This window comes from Neofelis nebulosa, chromosome 4, assembly GCF_028018385.1.
Source record: "Neofelis nebulosa isolate mNeoNeb1 chromosome 4, mNeoNeb1.pri, whole genome shotgun sequence".
Lineage (NCBI taxonomy): Eukaryota > Metazoa > Chordata > Mammalia > Carnivora > Felidae > Neofelis > Neofelis nebulosa.
This window is the reverse complement of record NC_080785.1, coordinates 43,929,106-43,942,203: the sequence shown is the minus strand read 5'-3', so window position 1 is coordinate 43,942,203 and position 13,098 is coordinate 43,929,106. Positions and strand designations below refer to the sequence as shown.

General features: G+C 35.5%; 1 protein-coding gene across 1 annotated transcript in view; it reads right to left on the bottom strand.

Annotated features, from left to right (window-relative positions):
* Positions 1–3,580: 3,580 nt before the first annotated feature.
* Positions 3,581–13,098, bottom strand: part of DPY19L2 (dpy-19 like 2) — a 96,293-nt gene continuing 86,775 nt past the window's right edge. Inside the window, exons 20-22 of the mRNA XM_058724611.1 lie at positions 12,622–12,721; positions 11,167–11,292; positions 3,581–5,637 (exon numbers count right to left, since the gene is read on the bottom strand). Of these exons, the coding sequence (XP_058580594.1) occupies positions 5,487–5,637; positions 11,167–11,292; positions 12,622–12,721 (377 nt within the window). The 3' untranslated portion in view covers positions 3,581–5,486. The remainder of the gene's footprint in view (positions 5,638–11,166; positions 11,293–12,621; positions 12,722–13,098) is intronic.

Genomic DNA, 13,098 nt, shown 5'->3' with positions numbered 1-13,098 from the left:
CATTTTAAAAAGAATCAAATTTCTATAAAAAATTCTACCAAGTTTGTGGTGTTCAATAAAGGCACTGTCACATCATCTGCTATTTGAAGAAAGAAATCGCACGAACGGAAGCTCAAGAAAATCTACAGTCTGAAGTTTTGTTTGGCTGGCTAGACTATGGTCATCAGAACAACTCGTGATGCTTGCTTAGGCACCCTGGGGCCACTGAAAGACAATCTGAGGTTTAAGAACCACTGATATGCTAGCACAGCCCCCCCCTTTTTTTTAACTTAAAAAAAGGGAAGTGGCCTATATATTTATACACACACCCATCTTTGATAACTCAAGTTTTTTTTATTTTTAACATTATATTTAAAATTGAGTCCTGCTGATACACGAATGGATCATTTTCACTTCTGTACAATATTCCATTGTATGGGATTCTTCATTATCTGGTCTACTGGTGGCCCTTTGGGTTGTTTTCAGCCTTTATTCTCCTGAGGTACAAATAATGCCTCCATAAATATTCTTGTAATTGTTTTCCCTGGCGTATTTGTACAAACATTTCTTTAGGGTGATTGTTGGTTGCAGGGACTACACCCTCTCAAATTTACTAGGTAATAAAACATTATTTTCCAAGAGAGCTGTACCAATTTATCCTCCCTACTACAATTTTGTGAGCAACAATTTTGTCGCTCCTTGTTTTCACCAATTATTAGACTTGCACATTTTGTCGTGTGTGTTTTAACGTTTATTCATTTTTGAGAGGCAGAGAGTGCAAGCAGGGGTGGGGCAGAGAGAGAGGGAGACCCAGAATCTGAAGCAGGCTCCAGGCTCTGAGCTGTCAGCACAGAGCCCGACGCAAGGCTCGAACCCAAGAGCTGTGAGATCATGACCTGAGCCGAAGTCGGAGGCTTAATTGACTGAGTCACCCAGGCGCCCCTGTCATGCGGTTTTAATTTGTATTTTCCTATATTCTTCTAAAAGTTTTAATGTTCTGCCTTTTTCATTTAAGTTCTTGATCCATATAAATTTTATTTTTATGAAGTTATATACTTACCTGTTCTTTTCAAATTTTCCTTTTGTTTCTCATGGTTAAGAAGAATTTTCAAAAGGATTTTTCTTCTCCCTTATCTCTTACCCCACCTCTTTTGAGGAGACTCAATGCATTTATCAAAGAATATGAATGGAGCTCCAGAGAATATACTTTTTAACGATTAAAAATATAGGGAGTTTTTACTGGACGTAAAACTCCACTAGTTCACACGAGGCCAAAAACTGTTGGAAATTTACTAATTTCTGTATCCTACAAAAAGCAACCCAGTTTAGATTAATAATAATGGTTTAAGAAACTTCAGTCATAGGGGCACCTGGGTGGCTCAGTCAGTTGAGCGTCCGACTTATGCTCAGGTCATGATCTGACAGTTCGTGAGTTCGAGCTCCGCATCAGGCTCTGTGCTGACAGCCCAGAGCCTGGAACCTGCTTCAGATTCTGTGTCTCCCTCTTTCTCTATGCCCCTCCCCCATTCACGCTCTGAATAATAAAACATTCTTTACTATAAATAAATAAACATTTAAAAATAAACATTAAATTTTTTTAAATGTAAAAGAAATTTCAGACATAAACATAACTTAAAAAGTTTATAGTATCGAACCATGACATGATGATCACTGCATCTTTATTTAAACAGCTGAGGCACTGAGATTTTAAAACTTGATATTTAATGTTAAATATGACATACTGAATATGGTACAAATGATAAACTATTTTAGACAGTTGACGCATGGTCTCCAGCCTACACAGTAGTAAGAATATACTAACTCATATGGCATCTTCATCAACATTACTAAACAGTGAAAAACTAAAAACTCACTAAAAACCAGTACCGTACAATCTCAGTGCTGAGCTGGACACATATAAATGTGGATGAATATAAAGGGGCGATACACAAAGGGAAATGCAACCATTTAACAAACGTGAATAGGTACCCAACCTCAGAAACCAGGGAATTAGTGTGAATTAAAATAATAATGAATAACATTTCAGGTGTCACAGATTTGCACACTGACTTCTGGTGGTGTATATAATCCTTTTGCAAAGGTGATTTGAGGCAAACTGCATTGTAGACTTTAAGAGTATCCACATTTCTTGGCTGAAACTTAACTTTATGGAATCTATCCTACGGAAATAATTTGAAAATTGAAAAATCTTAAGGTACTAGGATATTCACTGTAGTGCTGTTCTACATATATACATTCATGAAGTAGCAAGAGTGGAAATAGCATGACAATGCTTAAGAGACATATTTATATACACGGTCTCTACACACACACACACACACACACACACACACACACACACGGGGTATTATATACTACTATGAAAATAGTCTCTGTAAAATACTTCCCTATGTATTGCATAAAGAAGAAAACATAAAAGTGTTTAAATTATGTTAAAAGAAGAAAACAAGCAAAATATGCATCCCTGATAGTAAAGTTGGAAGAAAACAATGACACAATTGAGTTTGTTGAGTATTTCCCCCCTTCTTTCAGGTATCTTTATTCAAAATTAAAATTCTGAGTTTGCATGGCTTGTATAATAGACACCTATCAAATGAAATATAATTTTTATTATTAAAATTAACAGGAAAAGTACTCCATGCTTTTTAATGCGGCATCTGTTAGCGGCAAAAGAGTAGAAGACACAGCAGTCACTGACGCTGTAATCAGAAGATGGAGACATGGAAGACGGGGAGGATTGCTGTAGCTTGTGTCCAATCACTTGTAGCCGTAGTTTCAAATGCATGTGCATAAATATGATCATCGGAAACTAAGGGAAACACTTCACTGCATTGGGGAAAATCTACCCATGACTCAACCCACAGTGTTCATGCACAGTCTTCACATTTCAAAGATATAAACGATTCAATATACGCAGGCGAGAGGCCAATAGCATTATTTGTACAAAAGTAAGGCATAGCCCAGTATTCCTCTTTATTGACAGAAAATAAAGGTAGAACTCTGAAATGTTGAGATGAAATAACCAACCATGTAACTTGATATTGCTAAGCTGGTTATTTGGTGAACGGGGAGAAGGAGCAATGGAACATTTTTGAGTGCACATCTGTAAGTGCCAAACACTTTACTACATTATCTTACATTATCTCATAACGATGCTACCAAGTGGGTAGTTTGGGCCCTCATTTACGGAACTGATTTACAGAGTCCGACTTACAGGTGAAGAAACTGAAGTTCATAGTCATTAGACATGGCCAAGCTTAATTAGCACAGTGCCTGGCATATAGTAAGGGCTCAATAAATACCTTTTGAATGGACGGTAGGTGATATACCCAGTAAAAACAAATGCCAGGATTTAAAATTAGACCTATCTGCTTACAAAGCCCACACTATTTCCTTCACAATACCCCGACTTCTGTGTGAGACGATGCAGAATTGTTTTTAAATGGCTAAGAAAGATCATTGCCAATGTAAACATGATTAATAAATTTAGGAACCTATGATTTGTACCTTCATACCAGATTTATTTCAAGGTCAAAATGTATGCTTAGTAAAGGATGAGAAAAGATAGAAAACACACAGAGGATCTTCAAGGGCTTTTTTAATTCTTAAAAATATATAGTACATGAAAGTAACACAAATCCGTATCAATACATTATATTTGCATGAAACATTTAATTAGTTAATATTGTTCTTCCCTGTTTTGGTTGTTGAATTCTACCAGCTTCTTTAAAAATATTTTTATGCCAATATCATCAAAAATGTGTTACTTTAATTTTATGCATGTCAGGTGCTATGTCTCTTTTCCTTCTTTGCCCTACACACCGAAAAATTATTTGAAAATGCTAAAATAGTAAAATATTTTACTTTCTTAGCTGCTCTGCATCCTGTGTTAAAATATCTGACAACTATACAAGTTGAAAATAATAAATACATGTAAGTACACTTGTATAAAATATGTTGTTAGGTAATACAGCTCTTCTTTTAAAAAAATTCTCCCAAAGTTTGAAAAATATTTCCTATGAAAACATCATCCAAATGTATTTTAATTTTTACGAATGTTAGGTGTTAAGTCTCCCTTTTCTTTTTTGTCTCATACCTAGGCCCCAGTTCCTTGAAAATACTGATAAAACGTGGTATGCTTTCTTAGCAGTTTTGTAACCTGTATTAAATGAAGTATTTTACAATTATAAAAGTTGAAAAGTAATTTTATTCGTTTTCTTGAATATAATCTCCTACCTACCATATATGAACTAATCTATGATATTAAGTCATTTGTTATCTCAAATGTAGAGGGCCAAGGACATAAGGGAATTACAAAGACTCTGAGATGATTAACTTAAAGCAGATAGATACTAAAATGCTACAGATGTGGCATATTTACTATCAAGCACAGACAATCTTTGTTTGCATTTGGCAACATCTTCAAGATAACTATTTCCCACTGCCAAAGCACTGTTGTTGCATAGGTTTTATATTGGAGGAGAAGATTTATAAAAACATCAATGTCCTCATCCAAACCCAAACATAAATGAGGATTTAGAAATTTGTTATTACAAAAGATGGTGATTGGAAAGATAGTAATCGGAAAGAAAGACTATGTCCAATGAGCTACGGGGCTGTCAAGATGAAAATGCCTTTGCTTCATTCGGGATCTAGAATCTTAAAATCTCGTATGACAAATTTAACTAGATTTTCTTTTCTGATTATGTTTAACCCCAAAAGTTGGTCATGTTCCATAGCAATTTTTATTTTATCTGGATGTTAAAAGAAAAACCACTGGATTATAAAGATAGATTAATAACCTGTTGAACTAAGGTTGGGAACTAATCAATAGAAAATACTTATCTGGTTGGGTAAATAAATTTCAAGAGATACAAAACATTATAAAATAGGTTGTTATTAAAAATATTTAAACTGAAATGATAAAAAAATATTAAAAGCTATTAAAGATCTTTCCTGAGCGTTAGTAAAAGCAAAAACAACCTTAACAGACACGTGGTTACACACAAATTTCCTCATGGAGGTAAAGAAGTTGTGATCAGAATCAGGATTTTATGGAAGTGTCTTTCAGAAACTGCATTAGTCTATTCTAAGTGGTTTAAAGAGTTTGAGCTGGTACATGCTGGTACCAGAGAAAATCTGAAATATTTCACCTAGTTGGATGCAAAAGGACTTACATCTCCCCTTGACTTATTAAATCTCATTGTTCTTTTACATGTATTTTTCTTTAAAACTTTAAGATGGACATTTGTTTCTGCAGAATGAGATGATTTCGTCCTTTAAATAACAAGCTTAATAAGGCTGACATTCAATGGAAAACAATGAAACAATTTACCTTTTAGTAATCAGAATAACTAAACTATTTTTATCATCTTCTTTTTAAGGATCCCTTATTAAAGCTTGTGATTTTCTTTTAATGTAAATAAGCCAAAGTGATGGTTTTCTACACACCTCTTTGCATCACAGTGTGATAGGTAGTCTCGTTGTCAGTTAATCTTTAATACTCTGTACATACTATTTTGAAATACTGTGGTGAAGTAGGGTCTCGGGTCCGTGAGCAAGACGCTACATAAGGGAGGATTAGCTGTATTGGAAGGGTCTTCCACATCCCAAATTTCCAGCATACTGCACCCAGGCCTAAAAAAAAAAAAAAAAAAAAAAAAGGCACATATATACCTATATTAAAAATGCATTCAGATACAGGGGAAATAGGTAAATTATAAAGTAGCTCCAAGTTTGTTAGAGACTAATTTATTTAATAAAGGTTTTAAAGCATCATTTCAAAAAAATATCACTTCAACATTTAGAGATAAAAATGAAATTATGCTGCATTTTCCTGTTCCACTTAAGCAAATAATCAGTATATTATTAAGCCTACCAATAAAGGTCCAATATACATTCAGAAATACATATTTAAAAATTTATTTTCAAATATACTTACTAAGTGGTGTCACCATCCAAGCATAAGGGCCATGAGTAGTAGGAGACAAATTAAAGGAGAGCTAATCTGATTCCTGATGAATTTCATATTTTTGAGCTTAATCTAACCTAGATTACCATGAAAACATATAGTCCAAGGTGAGGAAAGAAAGCTCTTTTGCCAGATTTGTTTTCTTCAACCCTTTCCTATTTTGGGTGGCTCTATGATTCAACTGCCTGGGATAATATTTCCCACTAGAGAATAACCCCACATGAGAGTCAGTAAAGGGAAGAAGTCAGACGAAATTGACTTTTTAAAAAAAACAATTTGTTAAGTTTATTTATTTTGAAAGAGAGAAAAACAGAGCACATGAGTGTGGGGGGGGAGAGAGTGAGTGAGTGAGACAGAGAGAGAGAGAGAGAGAGAAAGAGAGAGAGAGAGAGAGAGAGAGAGAGAGAGAGAGAGAATCCCAAGCAGGCCCTGTGCTGTCAGCACAGAGCCTGATGTGGGGCTTGAACTCATGAACCGTGATACCATAATCTGAGCCAAAGTCAAGAGCTGGATGCTTAACAGACTGAGCCACCCGGGCACCCCAAATTGACTTTTATTTTTCAATAGCTATATTGTATACAATTTATATACAATGAAATGTACCCATTTTATGAGTTAAGTTTGATAAATATGGGCAAATATGTATAGGTGTGTAAGCACCACCATAATCGTAATACAAAAAATCCCCAGCACTGAAACACGTTCCCTTGAGCCCTTCTGCAGTCAGTGCTCTCGCCCAAACTTAGCCCAGGAAAACACTGATCTTCTTTCTGCAATATAGTTTTGCCTTTTCTAGAATATTCTAGATATTTATATTCACTACAGCTTTCATGTGTTACTCACGTGATAACAATTCCATCCCTTTTCTTTCAATCTATACATGTATTTGTACTTAAAATGCATGTCTTAACAGGCAGCACATAGTTGGATTTTGCTTTTGTATTCAGTCTACTACGAATCTCTGCCTTCTGATTTGAGTGTTTAGTCACATTCTTATTTGTGATTACTAAACGTTGTTTGATTTAGGTTTGAAGGTCACAAATTCAGAGAAGTTCTTCAAGAGCAAATTTTTCTCAAGTTTCTCCCTGCTTTTGTGTCACTTTCTAGAGACTTCAAATAGTTGTTTTTAATACCATTAAACCTAACTTTGCATGCATCCTGTTAACTGAAGCATCTGCATATTGGAACTATGTCCTTGCTTTGAGTAGTGCCATGGTAACTCTTAGAGGACCCAGTTCCAATACACATCAGTTAACATGACGCTGAGCTCCATGGAACCATGCAAAGCAAGAACGCAGCTTTGACATGCTCAAGTTTCACCTAATATAGTACCATGCAAAGTGAAGAGTACCTGTGTTTTCACCCACTTCTTATAACTGTAATATCTGCGAGCATTAACTCAACCTTTTCCTGCCAATATTAACTGAACTCCTTCCAAAACTGGTTTCTTATGGGTCTTATGTTCAATTTCTTTGGGCCTTAGACAGACTAATAACTCCTAAATCCAGTTTGCCCAAACTAGAAAATCCAATTCGCACTTTTCATTATTTTCCTTAAATGTCACACAGCCTTAGGGCTTTTAGGTAAGGAGTACGTGATACTTAATAGAACAGAGTTGTGAAGAAAAGCAAAAGCAGCCAATTTTGTAAAAAGATTGCCTTGAGAGAAAATGTGCTATTCCTTCTTTACAACTTATTCCTTCTGTTCTCAGAAGGCTATTAGTGATAGTTGTAAAAATGTTTTTCTAAGTACCAGAATTTTAGAAGAGTTCTTCTTTGCATAAATATTTACTTGTATATTTAGAGTAAGTTGTTTACATAATTACATAAGTAAGAACACACAGATCTTAGTGTACAGCTCCATGAGCTTTGACAAATGCATCCACCCGTATAAAAAACATGTCAATCAAGAAAATGAACACTGTCATTCTTCTAGGAAAAAGAAAAAAAGTTCTTGAATCCCTTTACAGAGTATTCCCACCACCACCTCCACCCCCTGCTCCACCATAACCAATTGCTATTCTGGTTTTTATTCCCATGAGTTTTGCATATTTTCAACTTGATAAAATGGAATCTCATAGTAGGTGCTCTTCTGTGTTTGGCTTCTTTCACTCAGTATGGTTTTGAGATTCATCCTTTTTACATTTCAGTAGTTTGTTCCTTTTCGTTGCTGAGTAGCATTCCAGTGTATGAACATACTACAGCTTGTTTATTCATTTTTCTCTTGATATTTGGGTTGTTTCCAGTTTGAGATATTATGAATAAAGCTCCTATAACATCCTCTATGGATATTTTCATGTCCCTCGTTTAAATTCCAAGGAGTAGAATTGCTGAGTAACAGGCCAGAGATATGCTTAAATTTTTATAAGAAGTCTCCTAATACTTCTCCAAAGTGGTTGTATCATTTTTACTCCCATTGGCAATGTGGGAGATTTCTAGCATCCTTGCCAATATTTGGTACTTTCGTTAAGATTTTATCTGTTCTACAGTATATGTTACGGTATCCCACTGTGGTTTTAATTTGCATGTCCCTGAACACTGACAATATTGAGCATCTTTTCATGTATTTACTATTCACATATTTTCTTTCGTGAATTATGTCTGTCCAAGCCTTTTGCCCATTTTCAATTGTGCTATAAATGTATTATTTTATAAAATTTCTTCATACACAAAATATGTGTCTCCTTTATCAGATACATGCTCTGCAAATATCGTCTCCCAGTCTATGGCTTGGCTTTTCATTTTCCTAACAATATCTTTTGAGGAAAAGATTTCAATTTTGATGTGAACGATTTATTGATTTTTTTATAATGGTTAGTGATCTGTGTTCCAAGAAATCTTTTAATTTTAACTTTTACATTTAGTTCTGCAATCCATGTCAAGTTAATTTTTGTGTATGGGGTAGTATGGGTCATGGTTCACTTTTTCTTTGATATAGATATCCAGTTAGATCAGCAACATTGTTGAAAACACCTGTTTTTGCATTCAAGAAAAAAAAATACTGTTTTAAAATTTTCTCTGCATTTTTTCTTTGATCCATAAGTTATCCATAAGTTTACTGCCTTATTTCCAAATATGTATGGATGGACTAGATATCTATATTTAGATTTCTAATTATTAATTTCTAACTTAATTCTGTAGGACTTCAAATCTTTTAAACATATTGAAGCCATTTTTATGGCCCAGCATATGTTTTCTCTTGATGAAAATTCCATGTGCCGTTTAAAAGAATGTGTATTGTGCAGAATATATCTTCCTGTACTGTTCTATAAGAGTCAATTAGGTCAGGCTATTTGATACTTTTTGTTGTTTCTATCTTTCAATCCTTGCACTCTTTTTATCTAATTTTCTCAGTAGAGAAAGTTAACATTTCCAGCTATGATTAAAAATTTGCTTATTTTTTCTTTTAATTATGCATATTTCTATTTTGCGCACTTTGAAGCTCTGTTTAGATGCATACATTTTAATTTTTTTTAACATTTATTTATTTTTGAGACAGAGAGAGAGAGAGAGAGAGCATGAACAGGGGAGGGTCAGAGAAAGAGGGAGACACAGAGTCTGAAACAGGCTCCAGGCTCTGAGCTGTCAGCACAGAGGCCGACGCGGGGCTCGAACCCACAGACCGCGAGATCATGACCTGAGCCGAAGTCGGACGCTCAACCGACTGAGCCACCCAGGCGCCCCTAGATGCATACATTTTAGAACTGTTACATATTTTTGATGATGAATTAATTCTTTTGACATTATAAACTGTCCATCTTTATCTGTGGTAATATGCCTTGTCCTGAAGTCTACTTTGTCTTATTAAATTTTAAATTAATGGATGTGCACATACATTATGTTTCTGCTTCTTTTACAAGATGCCATTTCTTCCTAGATATATTTGTTAGATATTAAAATTAGATATAAAAATTAGCTACTAAACTTGTGAACCTAGCTCTTCAAAATGTTCTATAGTTGAATTCCTAATTACCTACAGGAGAAATGAAAATTCTTAATGTTAGGCCTAATACGACAAAGAACCTCTTAAGTCAAGGAATCTAAAAAAGGCCTCAAGATAGCCTATTAGAATTTTGTGATTTCTAGAAACTATACTTAAGAATGTTTTTTTAGGGGCGCCTGGGTGGCTCAGTCGGTTGGGTGGCCGACTTCGGCTCAGGTCATGATCTCACGGTCTGTGAGTTCAAGCCCCGCGTCGGGCTCTGGGCTGACGGCTCAGAGCCTGGAGCCTGCTTCGGATTCTGTGTCTCCCTCTCTCTCTGACCCTCCCCCCGTTCATGCTCTGTCTCTCTCTGTCTCAAAAATAAATAAACGTTAAAAACAATACTTTAAAAAAAAAAAAAAAAGGTTTTTTTACTCTTTTCTCTTATCTGAAACTTTTTTCATAAGTCTTATAAATTTAATGTTATCCACTTGTAATAACAGAATGCTAATGTCTCTATTGCTGTAAGTTCAAATCTTTATTTCACACATCTAATAAAAATTATCATAAGAATTTCAAACACTATGAAAGAAAGCTACATGATGCTAAATTTAAATGAAAAAATTTGGAAGGTAAAACACACTATAGTTTTTAAAAAAAATTTTTTTTTTAATGTTTATTTATTTTTGAGACACAGAGAATGAGAGACAGAACATGAGTGGGTAAGGGGCAGAGAGAGGGAAACACAGAATCTAAAGCAGGCTTCAGGCTCTGAGCTGTCAGCATAGAGCCCAACGCGGGACTCGAACTCACAAACTGTGAGATCATGACCTGAGCGAAGTTGGGCGCTTAATGCACTGAGCCACCCAGGTGCCCCCACACTATAGTTTTTAAATGATATTTACTTTTCTACGTGAAATGATTTTAAATGCAATAGTGTTTTTTTTAAGTTTATTTATTTTGAGAGAGAGAGAGAGAGAGAGAGAGAGAGCAAGCTAGCAGGAGAGGGGCAGAGAGAGCGGGAAAGAGAGAATCGGAAGCAGGCTCCACACTGTCATGGGGCTTGATCCCAAGAACCATGAGATCATGACCTGAGTAGAAGTCAACTGTTACACGCTTAACTGACTAAGCCACCCAGGCACCCCTACCACAATAGTATTTCAGTGGAATTTGTTTAGAATAAAAATTCTTAAAGAATCACAACTACTATAACAAAGTAAAACAGTTGTGGCTTAAAGATATTCCATATTGTATAGCACAGGGCTCATACTCACTTAGTTCTCACAACACACCATGCCTCTTCCAAGACGTAATAATTCACATGTAACGCCAACAATTTATCTCTCACTTCTTTTGCAGATTTTCGACTATAGGTGGAATAAACTATTTTTGTCCGGGCCCTTTACATTCAAAACACAAATGTTTTAAAATAAATTAGAATAGACTAGAGAAATTTTGCTAGCAAATCAAAATCTTAATACTCACTGTATAGAGCATTCATATATATGACCTCAAGCAGCATGAATGTTTTGGGGATAGCATAGATTATTTTTGGATAGCAGTTTCCACATTCCTACTTAATTGTGCATGTGCTAAACCTTACAGTGGTTGGAATTTTGTATATACTGCTTGTTAGTGTTTACTGGAACAGACAGATATAAATTGGTTTAGAGTCTAGAGCTGGGTAGCAGGATAATAGTTCAGGATAAAAAATTTGCTTTGTATAATGCATAAAATAATTAATCTGCTCATGGAACACATTCAGATAGAGGCTGAACGAGTGGAGATGTTTCAATAGATAATTTCATCTGTAGAAGCTCTGAAAAGCATCTGAATTGAAGTTGAAATGTAGCCAATCCAACATTGAGATAGAGGGCATCTAGTGTAACAGTCAGGTAGAGAAAATATCTTAATGGAAGTGTGAGAAACTGGATTATTTACCAAAATTTGGTACGAAAGATGATTTGGCCTTAAACAGGTGTTTTTATGAAATCCTAAGCAATTATCATTTATGCATTGGGAATTTCTTAAAATTTCAAGCATATGGGATGTCCAATGTCCACAACCAGACATAAAACTTTAAATAATTTAAAATGTTACCTCTAACAATAGGCCAAAGATGCATTAACAGGAAAAGATTACCCTGACAATTACTAAAATGATTAAAATAATTTTTAAAGTCAGTTGTTTAAGGAAAACAAAACTTTCACACCTCAGTAAAAACCTGAGTTCTCATAACTGGCTAACAAAAAAACACCCTAAATTTTCATAAGTGCATATAGTATATAGCAAATTTCATGTATTTTTTTTTTTTTTTTAACCTAGCTATAGACCACCAATAAGAGGGAGAATGGTTTCTTCAATCAGGCAGAGGGGCTTGTGGAGTCCAGAGCAAGGGTAGCCAACTACGCCCATGGGCCGGATGCATCCCATCTGCCATGACTAGTACTTAGCAGTTCTACTGCAACAGAGACGCACACGCAGGCTAGTCATGTGACATCTTCACTCTGAGAAAAATTAACCTTTCTCCTTTTTTCAGAGGTTTATTAAACATCCTGTAGAGTCAACAGGCACATAATTATACTTTCTGGGTGGTTATTACACATTTTTAACTACCATCATGAGTATGAAGATGAGAACATATGCATGTGTATAAAACCTTCCCTATTTCTAAGAGCCGATATAAGTTGTAAGCGTGTCTAGTTGAAACATTTCAATCAGTTGCCAACCTCAAGCCTGCGTCCTCATAATGCGGATGATTCACAATGGGGTGAAGGGTAGACAGCTTGACACTGGCCATTGTAGGCATGGCGCCGGCAAAAACGGCATCTGGAAAGCAAGAATATATTCCTTAATGCCATATTTTATTTTATTTTTTTATTAAAATTTTTTTTTAACGTTTATTTATTTTTGAGACAGAGAGAGACAGAGCATGAACAGGGGAGGGTCAGAGAGAGGGAGACACAGAATCTGAAACAGGCTCCAGGCTCTGAGCTGTCAGCACAGAGCCCGATGCGGGGCTTGAACTCACGGACCGCGAGATCATGACCTGAGCCGAAGTCGGCCGCTTAACCGACTGAGCCACCCAGGCGCCCCCCTTAATGCCATATTTTAAAGAGAACAAAGGTTCTTTTTCATCTATAATATTTGAACTCAAATTAAGAATACAAAATACATTTAAATAATCATCACTGGCACCGTTCTTA